The 14621-nt window shown below is 39.1% G+C and overlaps 1 protein-coding gene across 1 annotated transcript in view; it reads right to left on the bottom strand.

The window, feature by feature from the left end:
- Positions 1-288: 288 nt before the first annotated feature.
- Positions 289-14621, bottom strand: part of NDFIP1 (Nedd4 family interacting protein 1) — a 52018-nt gene continuing 37685 nt past the window's right edge. Inside the window, exons 5-8 of the mRNA XM_035014355.1 lie at positions 14017-14141; positions 11606-11672; positions 8664-8769; positions 289-1352 (exon numbers count right to left, since the gene is read on the bottom strand). Coding sequence (XP_034870246.1) covers positions 8666-8769; positions 11606-11672; positions 14017-14141 — 296 coding nt within the window. The 3' untranslated portion in view covers positions 289-1352; positions 8664-8665. The remainder of the gene's footprint in view (positions 1353-8663; positions 8770-11605; positions 11673-14016; positions 14142-14621) is intronic.

The following is a 14621-nucleotide window of genomic DNA, read 5'->3' as shown; positions in this document are numbered from 1 at the left end:
GGAATTCTGGAATAATTTAAGATCTCTACAACTCCTCCCCATTTAGTCCATTATGTTTTGCAGAACTAATTTTCACATACATCTTCAGGAACATATTGAGTATAAGAGAAGGGAACTTCCTGTGCTGAAGAAGAAAAAAAAAAAAGAAAGAAAAAATTGGCCCCAAACCAATTTTTTTTTATTTAGTGAGTAATTCTGCATGAATCTGTATGAATAAAGATTAGAAAAAATTGCCTTGGCAATGAACAAATGCAAACCAAGAAATTAAACACTAATCTACAGCAAAAGTTGCTACACAAGAGACGTTTATTAATGTTCTGTTGTATTTACAGTTTTAACATAGCAAACCAAGGTGAATTACCACTTGGCAGAAAGCACATTATTCTACGTTTATAACTCATCGGTTTCTGCTAACACATAGTAAAAGCAAGTAGTACTACAGTATGTTAGGGATCATCTCAAAAGTTCCAAACTAATTCTTTCTTTGCTCCTAAGTACCTATTCCCCTCCCTACTCCAGCCCTTGGCCTAATCATCAGGAGACCAGCCCCCCCCCCCAAAAAAGGGGGAAAAAGGGGGGTAGGGACTCTAATCACACAGAAAATGTCAAGAACTGCATTTTAGTAATTAAGCTGCATTTGCCCTTGTCCTTTTTATTTTATACAGTGACAACGCCTTTACAATTTTTTAGATTCATAACACAGAACAATAAGGTACTGCAAAATTTAGAATACAGACTATAAAAAATTAATGCTTATTATTTACCAATTAAGAACAAATTCTTGACCACACCTTAAATGTATTTTGCACTATGATTTTGCTTCCAGGTGTTCACAGTACAACTGAATAAATTTCCAGGTTAATTTTAACAGCAAGTATGAATTATGTGCAGAAATGCAGTCAAAACAAAAGTTTTAACTTTTGAGAAAACCCCTTTAAAATGGCCAGCATTATACATATCTTACACTAAAATACTTAATTCCAAGTTCATTTTGAGATGGAGGATGAATAAAGCAAGACTGCCCCCTACTGACTACAGGGACAAGGCTCATGCTATTTAAAATGACTACAAACAATAGATAAGGCATTATTAATACATCACATACTTGATTGCGAGAGCTTTTTCAAACATTAACCACTAATGATTCAATGACTACAGAATTTTGCGTTAACTATTAAAATTTTACACCTAGGAACAAATAAAGAGAAATGATCTTTTTCAACAGTACTTTTATTTTTTTAAAGCAGGTGATTATTCCTCTGTGTTCTGCATCTTGATTCACTTCCTGCAGGTGTTCTCTTGCTTCTTCAGAGAGAATTCATAAACGCAGGAAGGCCTTTGCCAGAAAACATCTGCCAGAGAAGGATATTGAATATTGAAACTCTAGTTAGCTTGTTATTTTGGCCAAGAGAAGGATGTAGTCACAAAAGAAAGCAGGATGTTTGGAGACACAAGTACATTTTAACATAGCTTTAAGATTACTATACACTGACATCATACTATTCAATAAACATCAAAATTTCAGTTCTTAAAGTTACCAAGGACTCTAGAACTAGGAAGAACTTGAATGCTTTCTCTAAAACCCATGAGGCCAGGAGTCTCTCTCTCCAAACTTCCTCACAAAAGAATGAAATGCAAATACCACTTCCTTTACTCTACACTTAACCTTCACAGCAATGACTGTAACTTGGGGGCTATGACACAGTAGAATCCAAGTGCACAAGTAATTTTCCTGATACACCCGAAGCTACTGTTTACCCTGCCAATTCTGTCAGATTTCACACAAAGATGATTTCCAATAAGGATGCCAATGATGTCATGCTGTACTCAGAACATGGCAAAGTTAAAAGACAACTGTAAACTCATAGGTATCACAGATTTTTTTTTTTTTTTTAAAGATTTTACTTATTTGAGACGGGGGAGGGGAGATGAGTGGTATGGGGGGACAGGGCAGAGGGAGAGGGAGAAGCAGGCTCCTCACTAAACAGGAAGCCAGATGCGGGACTCAATCCCAGGACCCTGGGATCACAACCCAAGCAGATGGCAGACCCCTAACCGACTGAGCCACCGAGGTGCCCACACATAAAACTTCTTCTTTTTTTTTAAAGATTTTATTTATTTGAGTGAGAGAATAAGCAGGGAGAGCTCAGAGGGAAAGGGAGAAGCAGACTCCCCGCTGAGCAGGGAGCCTGATGTGGGGCTCGATCCCAGAATGCTGGGATCATGATCTGAGCCAAAGGCAGACACTTAACCGATGAGCCACCCGGGTGCCCCAATACTTTTTTTTTTTTTTTAAAGATTTTATTTATTTATTTGAGAGAGAATGAGATAGAGAGCATGAGAGGGGGGAGGGTCAGAGAGAGAGGCAGACTCCCCACCGAGCAGGGAGCCCAACGTGGGACTCAATCCCGGGACTCCAGGATCGACCTGAGCTGAAGGCAGTCGCTTAACCAACTGAGCCACCCAGGCGCCCCCAATACTTCTTTTTAATCAACTAGGGGAAAAGTCTGTATTTTGGGACATGTATCTCAGAAAAAAAGTTATAATGTCCATATATTGTAAAGTCCAGTTTTCACTCCAATACTTTGAGGCATTTCTGTATTGGTATAATTGTTTTGGTGTTCATGGAAATAATGGGGAAAAGTATAAGGAACTTCTGATATTCATGCTAAAGAAAACCACTAAGGAGATACATACTACTTAATAAATATTTGAGAAACTACCTTGTGGTACCCTGCACCTACTACTATGTAGGTGGATGGGCTACTACGCAGGCCCTGAGCTTACTTTTCTGCCTTTCCAAATTCCTGTAAAAGCTCCAAGCAAACCTCTTCTAACTTTTCTGATTAGACAACTGCATCAATCTTTAAAAGGCTGACAAAACGCAGAGGAGCTACAACAAAAGAGGAAATCAACATATGCTTTCTTAAACTGTTAATATTCTACCAAATCCCAAATTCAGTAGGTATTCAAGGAAACCAGTACCACTGACACAAGAGCAACTTTTGTTTAGATTGAGAGACCTCAGGATGTGCAGGGACAAAGACATGCAAACACAAGGAACTTGAAAAACCAAGAAGCAAAAAGAGTATTGGCAGACCGATGTCAGATGGAGGTTTCTGCCAGAAGGCTAGACTTAATTACAAACTTAAGTAACTTCAATTTTAGCCGTTTCCATGAACAGAAGAAAACTGATGTAATTGTTCCTATTCAGCAAAACACTAAAATTTGCACGAACATATGATGCAGTCCAGAAAACTATCTGGCCACTTTCCTTAGACCATGCTGCTTCCCCGGCGGTGAATTAGCTTTAATAGATCCCTCAAAGTAAGAGCCACCCAGCGAACATTAAAATTCCATTAAGAGCACCTAGACAAGTGAGTAATGGGTGATCTCAATCACTGTACAGACTCCAGGGGAAAACGACTGCTAGAGAGGCGCTCACTTCTCTCTAAGACCTGGAGGCCTGTTCAGATGGACTTGACTCACAAATTGTTACAAAAACAATGGAGGCACACAACGGAGGACAGAAGGGTTTTAGGGACTGTAGGCTTCATTAGTAAACTGTAGATCAGATCACTTCAGAAACAAAAGGAACCAGGAGCCCAGAGATCATTTAATTTCAAGAGGAAGACAACCATGTCTTCCTGAACGTTATGTGAATTTTTAAAGCAAAAATTCCACTGAAAACATTTCTACTACCTAGCTACTTTATAACACAGTCCAATAAATCAAACTAACTTGAGGTGAACTTCCTTTAATAAATTGAGAGGTATTAGGAGGGGGAAGATTATAGAACGGGAAAAATCAAAGCATTTATCACCATATGGGGGAAAAATTTAAGTATCTGGTGTCTATTAGGTACAGCTCACCAGGTCAGAGGAATCATTTAATTATGAAGGGCCCTATCTCATTAACGTCAGGGCTTAAAAAACTTTCTTTCCTCAGGGCGCCTGAGTGGCTCAGGTCATGGTCCCAGGTTCCTGGGATCAAGCCCCACAGCAGGCTCCCTGTTCAGCGGGTAGCTTCCTTCTCCCTCTCCCTTTGCCCCTCAGCCCCAGCGTGCAAGCGCTTGCTCTTTCTCTATCAAAAACAAAACAAACAAAAAACACCCCAAAACTTTCTTTCCTCCTCTTTCACAGGTAGTTAAAATAACAGAATTTAAAATCTACTGTGCTTCCTAGGTGCAAGTACTTTCGGAGTAGTGCTGGACACCACGCTCCAGCCGCTGCAGCTAAACCCTCAATTACTTGGCAGCATCAGAGGAAGTGGTACTCACGTACATTTACTTTCCAGTTAGCTGGTAAATAAGAAAAAGTATGAACACTTTACATCTTGACCATTTCAGATAAAGAGGTTTCTAAAAGGGATCCGTTTCTTCTAAACAATACAGAAGGAGCATTTGCATTTTGTTCTTCTGTTTCCTCCCAGTCACACACTTCCTGATGCTGCCGGGCCCACCTCTAGCAGTTCCTTTTGGCTCTTCTTGCTGTGGGATAGGAAACCCGATTTCCTTTTTAAGCTTAAATGAGCTCCCGAAAGGGAACCTGAAAGCGGCCCCTAAGATAGTAGTACATGAGCTTTAGTGTTTGGCTTTTGTAACAACTACTTTAGCTGATTAGAAAGAGGGCTTTTGGGTCATTTCAAGGTTGGTTTGTGTGTACTGTATTTTGGGTCACCTGAAAAGAAAAGTCACTATTCTCAGACCTCTTTCCAGTAAAATGCCAGATCGTAGGACAGCATGGGAATTAAGTTATTTTTCTGTTATGGCAAAGCTATTTTAAAAGTCCCTACCTGTGTCTTTCTGGCAAAAAGTAAGCCTACAGCTAGCTTTTAACTAGTGACAACTACATTAAATGAAGTAAGAAGTCTCTATAAAAGAAAATAAAATCTTCATTCCTTATAAGATGGTTGGTTAGCACAACTTCAAACTCAATTAAGTTTCCTCTGACTTAGAGAAACATTCTACATTTGGATCTAGATGAACAGTTCTTACCCCTGTCAATGGACAAAGGAAAATCAGTCCCATGGGATATTATGGTTTTTCAGATTCACTCTGGGGATACTGACAATTAGTAAGGAAGTCATTAAAATTCTAAATGCTGCTCTAAGTCCCCAAACCCCTAATTTAGAGCGCTGAATCCTCTGGGCATGTCAGAAATTATTTCAAATCAACTAGAATACCAAAGTCAGACAGAAAAGGAAAGAAAACTATGCTCTCCACTGGGGATGCTCGAAATTTCTGACAACTCCTAAAGCACAATAAGCCTTCTGACTCCAAAATACAGAGAATCACAGGCCTATAATGTCCCTCCACAGCTCCATGAGCATTAGTACTAAGGACTGCCTACTTCAAATCATAACCCCAAATAAAGACATTTCAGAATTTTTAAAAATCCAAACAAAAAATAACAATTTTTATAAACAAAAGCCCCTCAATACAGTCTCTAACAGTATAGGAAAACTGAGAAGTTCAGGCTTTCTCCCAACCTGGCTATTATTTGTTATGTATTAGAAACAAGATGACAAAGTGATGCCTGGATGGCTCAGTCGGTTAAACGTCTGCCTTCAGCTCAGGTCGTGATTCCAGGGTCGAGTCCCGCATCGGGCTCCCTGCTCAGCGGGGAGACTGCTTCTCCCTCTGCCTGCCACTCCCCCTGCTTGTGCGCACTCTTGTGCGCGTGCTCTCTCTCTCTCTGACAAATAAATAAATAAAATCTTAAAAAAAAAAAAAAAAAAAACGAAAAGAAAGAAACAAGATGAGGAAGGTGTGCAATCCCCTAGTAAACATCAAAACTTCCTTCTAACTGAAGAATGAATAGACAGAGGTGTGATCTCAGTCCATTCAGAAATTCAAAGCTACCACTTGACTAGATAAGGGAATCTATTATTTTTTAAAAAGAGAAAGAAGGGGCACCTGGCTGGCTCAGTCCGTAGAGCATGTGACTCTTGATCTTGGGGTTCTAAGTTCGAGCCCTACATTGCAGAGATTACTTAAAAATAATTTTAAGATATTAAAAAAGAGAGAGAGAGAAAGAAATCTGTCCCTCAGGATATTTTGGGGCACCAATGTATTAGGGGAAATCTATAGGTGATTTTGGTACCCTTTGTAAGAAGGGGAACCATGGCAACCCAAAAGAATTAACTTTTGAATTTCTGGTAGGTAAGAGTTAAACCTGAGGCTTAGAAATAATTACCAATTATAATCAGATATGGAGAGGAAAGAAAAAGGATGACAACAGTAACTGCATAAAACTGCAGAGAACATCGGATAAGTCTCTTATTAAAGTTAGGATGTCCTAGACACAAAGACACATCATGGGCATTAGGGGCTAGGCCAGCAATATCAATGTCCACCTGTGTCCTAATTCAAATTCAGGATATGCCACACACTTTTAAACATGCAATAAAAACATTCCCCTTCTCAAAAAAAAAAAAAAAAAAACATCAACAGGTGTGGTAATCTTGATGACTAAACTTTTCTTTCAAATAAAATACATACTCCCTTGAAGAAACTTAACTTTAACCAACACAAGCCTAAGTTCTTTGTATGCTTTAACTTTTATAAGAAACGCCTTATGAATATACTCCACTATGTGGGTATCTGAGCTCATCTATCATTATAACCTTCTGTTACTTACATAAGAATATTTAATTATACATATAAAGTGCTTAAATGAGTGCTGAAAAATATTATATCATGCTTAAAAAAATTTTTTGTCATATTCGAGAAGTTCTCATCATATTATTCTGTTGCTTACAAACTTTTAATGCTGTCCCCCATCACCTGGCAAATTATATATGGCGGCTACTTTCTTTCCTAGAAGCACACATCCTGATACCACCACGAATCTTCAAAACTGAGAACTCCACTCTTAGCATATGATTACCTACACAAACTCTTGACTACCCAGCAGAAAATACAGAACAAATTAATGTTCATGAAGGGTCAAGCCTTGCAATGAGCCAACATGTCACTGGATTTTTAGGGCTGCTCTATGAATTCTGTAGTTCCATTGCAAATGGGCTTAGTACTCAGTACTTAGATACTTAGTACTTAGATATTTGAAAACACTGTCTCAACCTGGCTTTTCCAGCCTTGACCTTCAACACTCCTTTATGCTACAATCAAATTGCTGTCCCTTGAGCAAGCTCCATTCTTCCTTGCCTCTATTTACACTCTTCACTCTGCTTCAGGTGATTCTGAAATCTTCCCCACCCTATCCAATTTTCATTAGTAGAAATTCTACCCACCACTTAACCTTCATCGCAGCTGGTACACCCTTTACAAAACCTTGTCTGATCTTTGGGGGGTGTCTGGCTGGCTCAGTCAGTAGAGCATGCGACTCTTGATCTCGGGATTGTGAGTTTGAGCCCCACATTGGGTGTAGAGATTACTTAAAAATAAAATCTTAGGCGCGCCTAGGTGGCTCAGTCGGTTAAGTGTCTGCCTTTGGCTCAGGTCATGATCCCAGTGTCCTGGAATTGAACCCCGCATCAGGCTAGAGCTCTTCCTTTTTGTAGCCAGTGATATAAGATGAAACCAGCTCTGGGGAAAACCACCTAGGAATAAAATCAGGGCTTAGACTTCTGTTCTAGCGAGGCAGGGGAAAAGGCCCTTTCCCCTTCCTTTCCTTGAGTTTGACCCTCATTACCACCAGAGTGGTAATATCAGGTTATGAACCTGAAGAAGGGCACCAGGAAAGTCTCCCTGACTAATTCTAAGAGATGGAAGCCTTGGTGGGCTTGTAAGTAAACTAGACAAAAGGAGTTTCTTTTTATTTATTTGACAGAGAGAGAGAGAGAGACAGCGAGAGAGGGAACACAAGCAGGGGGAGTGGGAGAGGGAGAAGCAGGCTTCCCGTGGAGCAGGGAGACCAATGTGGGGCTTGATCCCAGGACCCTGGGATCATGACCTGAGCCAAAGGCAGACGCTTAACCGATGAGCCACCCAGGCGCCTCGACAAAAGGAGTTTCTAAAGCACCCAATGGTTTCTTCACTTTGGAGCTCTGGGGTTTAGGGGATCTAATTAAAGCTCAGTGATGAGGCCTGAAAGGCTCCTTCCCAATCTTTCCTCCGGAACTGGTACAGTAAGCAGTGGCTTCAGGATTCAAGATTCAAAGATCTAGGACCCCATAGTTGCAGCCAAATATCCTAGCTCCCTGATGACTACACTAAGACTCCTGCGTCTTCTGTATTGCCAGAACATGAGAAAACGTTTTCTCCTATGGCAGTTTTTCTAACTTGCCCTTTTCAACAGCTTTTCATGAAAACACCCCTTACTAAACTAGAAACTGCTAAAAGGCAAAGACCTTAAGAAGGCTTCTTTACCTTCTCTGTATTTCCTACCACAGGAGGTATACTCTACTCTGAACCTGAATAGCAATCTGCAATGTATCACGTGATTATACTAGGACTAGAATAAAGTTTTGATTTTTCATTTTATTTTATTTTTTAAAAGATTTTTATTTATTTGACAGAGAGAAATACAGCGAGAGAGGGAAACAAGCAGGGGGAGTGGGAGAGGGAGAAACAGGCTCCCTACTGAGCAGGGAGCCCAATGCAGGGCTTGATCCCAGGACTCTGGGATCATGACCTGAGCCAAAGGCAGATCCTTAATGACTGAGCCACCAGGCGCCCCAAGTTTTGTTTTTTTTAATACCTTTAATAAATAAAGAGAACTCTGGTCCTGGGGAGATTTGAGAAAGTTTCTGGCATCTTCCGAACTTTTGCATAATTGATAAATCCTCTGAGAAACAGGAGAAAGCCTGATTTAAAAAAGAAAAGTCAAGAATGAATTTATAGTTTCCGTATTAAGTCCCCTCCCCAAAAACATCCCTCTTGATAGCACTACTTTATCATTTTTCTGCTAAAAGCTATCAAAACATGAGTAATTTTCTCCAAAACTTCCAAAGGATTTCCATTTCTCAATGAGAAGACATAATCTCAAGAGCCCAAATGAAACTCTTTTTGCACATTAAGAATCTAATTGATCTAAAAGGGAAATAAAAAATAAGATGGAGTTAAACATGTACATTTGGCAACCTGAGAAGCATTATCAAAACCTACCTTCTGGGTTCCAAAAAAGTATTTCAAGATAATTAACTCCAAATAAATAAATAAATAAAGGACAGGTTATAAAATACTTTTCTCAAGTCAAAAAAAAAAAAAAAAAAACAAGTGCACCATCCCTTCTGGTCACGGTATTTTTTTTCTGTCAACTGTACATAAGCTGTCCACTAGATGTCAGGATCCCCTTATCCATTACAATTCTTTTTTTTTTTTTCCTTTAGCACCAATTCGTATATTCTCAACTCTGAACTCTATTTCTCTATTTTTAAAAAATATAGACAAGTAGGGTACACTTGGCCATTTATTTACCAGACACTAAGGGAGTTAAGACTAATTTTGTGTATCTATGCCAGAAGCTACACATTCACAGTTGGCACCTCTTCTAACAATCTGTGGGGAAGGTGATGCGCCCCCTCCAAAGATAGCTCACATGCTCCTGGTCCTCCTCCTTTAGAGCTGGTGTCTGAGTCTTAAGAGGGCTTTTTAAAAACACCTTCATGGTGATGTAACTCACATACCATGAAGTTCACTCATTTAATGTATACAGTTTACTGGGTTTAATTTTAGTATAGGTATGGAGCTGTACAACCAAAACTATTATCTTTATTTTAGAACATTTTTACCACCCCTAAAAAAATCGGTACCCATTCAGCGATCACTCCTCATTCCCACTCTGTTTGGTACCAAAAGCAGTAAGTGACTATAGAGCAGGGGTCACCCCGTTAAGTGCTGGGTTGGGGAATCCTAGTGAAATAGAGAACACATAACCTGTATGGAGGGGACACCTACAACTTAGCTCTAGTCAAAGGGTGGGTGCCATGTGGAAATAGAGGCCTGTTTTGCTAGATGTTCCAATTTTTAAGAAAAGTAAAAAAAAATTCAGACATTTTATGTGGAAACTCTTGATTTTTAAATGATGGCAGCTAATAAAAAAAAACCTCTGAAAATAACTGTGGAACAAACTAACCACAACTCCCGGCTAAATGTAGCTCACAGGCTGCCAGCTTGAGAGCTCTGTGTGGCCCTGTTCCTTGCAACAAAACACCCCAAAATTGGTTCTTTCTGCAAGAGAAATCCCAAAAATGACCCAAACACTGGGTCCAAATGCACAAATGATATCCAAAGCCTGTTTTTTTGCTTACTAGTAAACAGTAAGACAGAAAGATCAATTAATAATGAGTATTATAATTTCCCATGAAACTTCAATATAGGAAGACAATTCATTAAGTTTCTTTAAATAATCTGTGCTGTCAACAATCAACCTGAAAATATGCTTAAATGGCTCTCCTTTGGTCCACTCAGGATTTGCTTGGATTTACGCTAGGCGTGGTGGGGAAGGAGTCAGCCTTTTTCTTAAAGATACAATTTTGAGAATAAGCAAACCAAGAAACTATTCCTCCAAAGTAACTCTTCTTTGGGGCATTTTTATTATTAAGTGTCTCAATAATTAAGGAGGGGGGAAATCATGATTTCTCTTTCCGTGGAATTCCAATGACTATCAGCAGAGTAGATGATGTTGTTGGAGCGGTTGGGGGTGGTGTGATTTAAGACTTGTATTTTCCAAGTAAAATTTAGGTTCAGTCTATCACCATAGGCAAAGCAGGTAGGTCTACACTGTACTAACTAGACCCAATTAGCAGCATTGCCACCAGAGATCTTAATTATGGAGGCAACAAGAAGGCCCAAAACTGGAGACAGGAGCAAGTGATATCACAGAAGCGGGGCGAAGCAATTATACCATCTTTAACAGCTACAGGTTGGCCCTGCTATAATTCCATAGAAATGGCAGCAGGGATGGTGGTCTGTTATTGTACCATATAGATTTTCTATACAAAGAATGAAGAAGCCAACACTATCCACCCCAATGTTCATTTCTTTGCTTTAACATGTCTTGAAAGAAGAGATTTTAAAATAAATACTTAGAGCAAAAAAGATAATCTTAAGATGAACAACCTGAAATGCCTAGCATATTTTTTTTTAAAAAAAGGCCTCCTCCTCATTGCAAAATCATTCTTATTCTCATCAGTATTGAACTAAAGAATTCTGGAAGCCCAATAATGATCCTCCCAGAAGTTATTTCTAGCAAGGCTATACATTTTGTTTCCTGCTAACAGATCCAACTGAAGATTGGCCGCATACACTCCTGACTAGTTCAATTGGTTAAAATATACCTATGAACAATTTGGGGTGGAGTTTGTGAACCCTTCTGTGGCAATAATTCTCCAGGGGAAAAAAACTCATAGACTATAAAGTCATCTTATTAGTGTGGTCCCACTGCTCACATGGGAAACCTGAGAAGTATATATGAATGGGTTAGGAAAAATTCGACCACCACTATGAGACGTTTCATTAACATGCACGTTATTCTAATGGTGATGACAAACTAATCTTTAAGAAATATTTTAAAAATCATACTTATATTGCTAATCTCTTACTGTATCATAAGCAAGATGAGGGATGATTAAAAGTAATTTTACTTCTAAAATTTAACAATTATCTTTTCTCTCCTTTGTCTATGTTAAAAGCACTTACCTAAAACCAGGAACACCCACCAGAGCCAGTACTGACCATCAAAATATCCAGGGAAATAGGTGGAAAACTGAAAAATAAAGCAAATTAGTTTATAGTAGTTTAGCGGGTAGAAATTCACATTTTAACTTAAGGGCACATAAAACACAAGACTTCCATACACCAATGCTGTCATTTAGCTCTCACAATTTTTTTAAGTGGAAATATTTTATATATTACTGACTTGAAATGATTATCATATATGCAGATGTATTTCCTTTCGTGGAAAGTCAATCTCAAAATACAATTCTGGCTTTATAGACTCTTTGTTTTGAAGTTCTCTGATCTATTTATTTATTTTTTTTAAAGATAGTCTTACCCACATAATATTCATCCTTCTAGAAATACGGGTTTTGTTACTTAAAGATTTTATTTAAATTTATTTGCCAGAGAGGGAGAGAGAACACAAGCAGGGGGAGCTACAGGCAGAGGGAGAGGGAGAAGCAGGCTCCCCACTGAGCAGGGAGCCCGATGCGGGGCTCCATCCCAGGACTCTGGGATCATGACCTGAGCCGAAAGCAGACGCTTAACGACTGAACCACCCAGGTGCCCTTAGAACTATGTTTTGATGATACTTTTACTTTGGTTGCCCAGTGCCAAAACCAATTATTTTGTCCCGTTGTTCCAGGTACGCCTTGACCTCGGAAGCTTTATCATGTACATCACAATAATCCCATTCCTTTGCCAAATAATGGCACATTCTGGCCAATGGCAAGTGAGGGCTGCTGAGGCTTTCCTGCACTTGGAGAGCAAAGGAAGAGAAGAAATTGTTTTCTTTCTTCTGTTGAGCACGGCTGTGCTTCTGCCGTGATGCCTGAAACTGCCATAGGCGTTAGAACCCTGCCGGAGGGGCAGCTGTACCAACCTGCTGAGCAGAGGCGTCGATTGTCCCTAATGATGTCAATGAAACACTGATTTAACTATCCTCCACGGCAGGACTTGTTTCCATGGGAAATAAATTTTCCCCACTGTTTTCTAAGCCATTTTGAGCTCAGTTTTCTGTTACTCCCAGACAAAGGCATCCTGATACGAGTTGATTCATTCAATTCAGTTTTAACATTTTAGTCAGCTTAGTGAAAATTTTAGTTAAAAAAAAAGACTGGTGGGGCGCCTGGGTGGCTCAGTCATTAAGCGTCTGCCTTCCGCTCGGGTCATGATCCCAGGGTCCTGGGATTGAGCCCTGCATTGGGCTCCCTGCTCTGCAGGAAGCCTGCTTCTCCCTCTCCCACTCCCCTTGCTTGTGTTCCCTCTCTCGCTGTGTCTCTCTCTGTCAAATAAATAAAATCTTTAAAAAAAAAAAAAAGACTGGTAACTAATGTTATCTGTTTTCTATTGGGGGCTTTGATATCCAAGAGTTTAACACAGTTTGTGCACTAAAATACAGTATATTATTTCTTAATAGAATAACAATTTAAGATTTAGAGAAGGAATGAAAAACCTCTTTAGGGCTTGGGTTCCTTACCTAAGTCCATGGCTTAGATGAGTATGTATTAGCTGCCTGGGGGAAAAGCCCATAACTTTTAACAGATTCTCAAAGGAACTCAGAATCCTATGTGTTAACAATGTTAACAACTGGTTAAAATAAATAAGTAAGTAAGTAAATAAATAAATAAATAAATCTGAGAAAGTCCAGTGGTCAGTCAACACCCACTAATTAGTTAATAATGCCAACATATGATGAATACATTGATTTTTATCTATTAAGTTGACAAAAGCAATAAACTTACCTGAAATCACAGTACACTTTAAGAGACTAGATCTTTTAAAGTATAAATTACTTCAGCAATTCTGACTACCTGATAATTCCCAAATCGCTGAAGATTTCTAATACACCTTAGAGATAAGGCCCCCTAATGAAATAGCAATTGGTTAAACAGTTTCAGCTTCCAAACATTTTGGCATAACCAGTGATACTACTGATAAACAACCCTGGAAAGGAGGGGGGGGCGGGGGGGACAAAGAAAAAGAAAGAGGGAAGAAGAAAGACCAAAACTTTAATAGAATTAATGTGAGGAATGCCTGTTTTTGATGAGACACCAAAGAAGTGATATCTTTCCTTTTTTTACAAAAACAACTAATTTCAGAACAAACACATATTATCATATCATAAGCATTAAAAGCAGAGAAAGCAACTTGGGAACAACCTGTAGGATAGATACCTTGGGACGACCAATAGTCACTGGATTTAACTATAAACATGCATGAACCACCTGCAAATGATTTAGGTTCAACTTCATGAAACCAGAACAAAGACAAACCTAAAATCATTTTAAACATAAAACTAATGTAAAAAAAAAAAACAAAAAACCAAATAGTCAAAGTTATTCTACTTATTGTTTCTCTACAGGGTCTATCTTTTCTGGTATACAACTTACCCTGACAATCAGGATCCACTTAATTAGAGAGAGACCAAATCCTGAAATGGCCCCATACCTTCCTGCAGCTGAGGTGGTCAGGCAAAAAGACAGAAAAAATCCAATCCAGTTAAAGAGGAATGCCACTGTAAAGGCAGAGAAGAAAAAAACCATGTCAGACATGTCCTGTTACCCAAGAAGGAAGAGTGATCTCTACACTTGCTTCTGCTTAAATGGCTTTTCCAAGGATAAAAGAGAGCCCAGCCCAGCCCACCCACCATAACCCTTGCCCTACCTCCCCAAAACATCCATTTTCTGTCTTCTTCCCAAAAACAAACAAGAAACCATCTGCTCTGAATATCAGGTATTACACTATTATGTCTGCTATTTACTTTCAAAAATGCCTTAACATTCACCAAACTGTATACTTATGACTTGTACCCTTTATATGCTACACTTCAGTAAATAAAATCTGATTCAAGTTATTCATCCCCCTACTTCTATGAATTCTGACAGCTTACATAATGTTACCACTAAAGTACTACGTTTCCTTTATATCTTATCTTTTTAATATAGGAAATTAAAAAATGGCTGCTCACTTCTAAGTGACACACATGGAAAGATGA

The sequence above is a fragment of the Mirounga leonina genome, unplaced genomic scaffold (assembly GCF_011800145.1).
Source record: "Mirounga leonina isolate KUSES-001 unplaced genomic scaffold, KU_Mleo_1.0 Mir_168, whole genome shotgun sequence".
In the NCBI taxonomy this organism is placed as follows: Eukaryota; Metazoa; Chordata; class Mammalia; order Carnivora; family Phocidae; genus Mirounga; species Mirounga leonina.
This window is presented reverse-complemented; position numbering and strand designations above follow the sequence as displayed.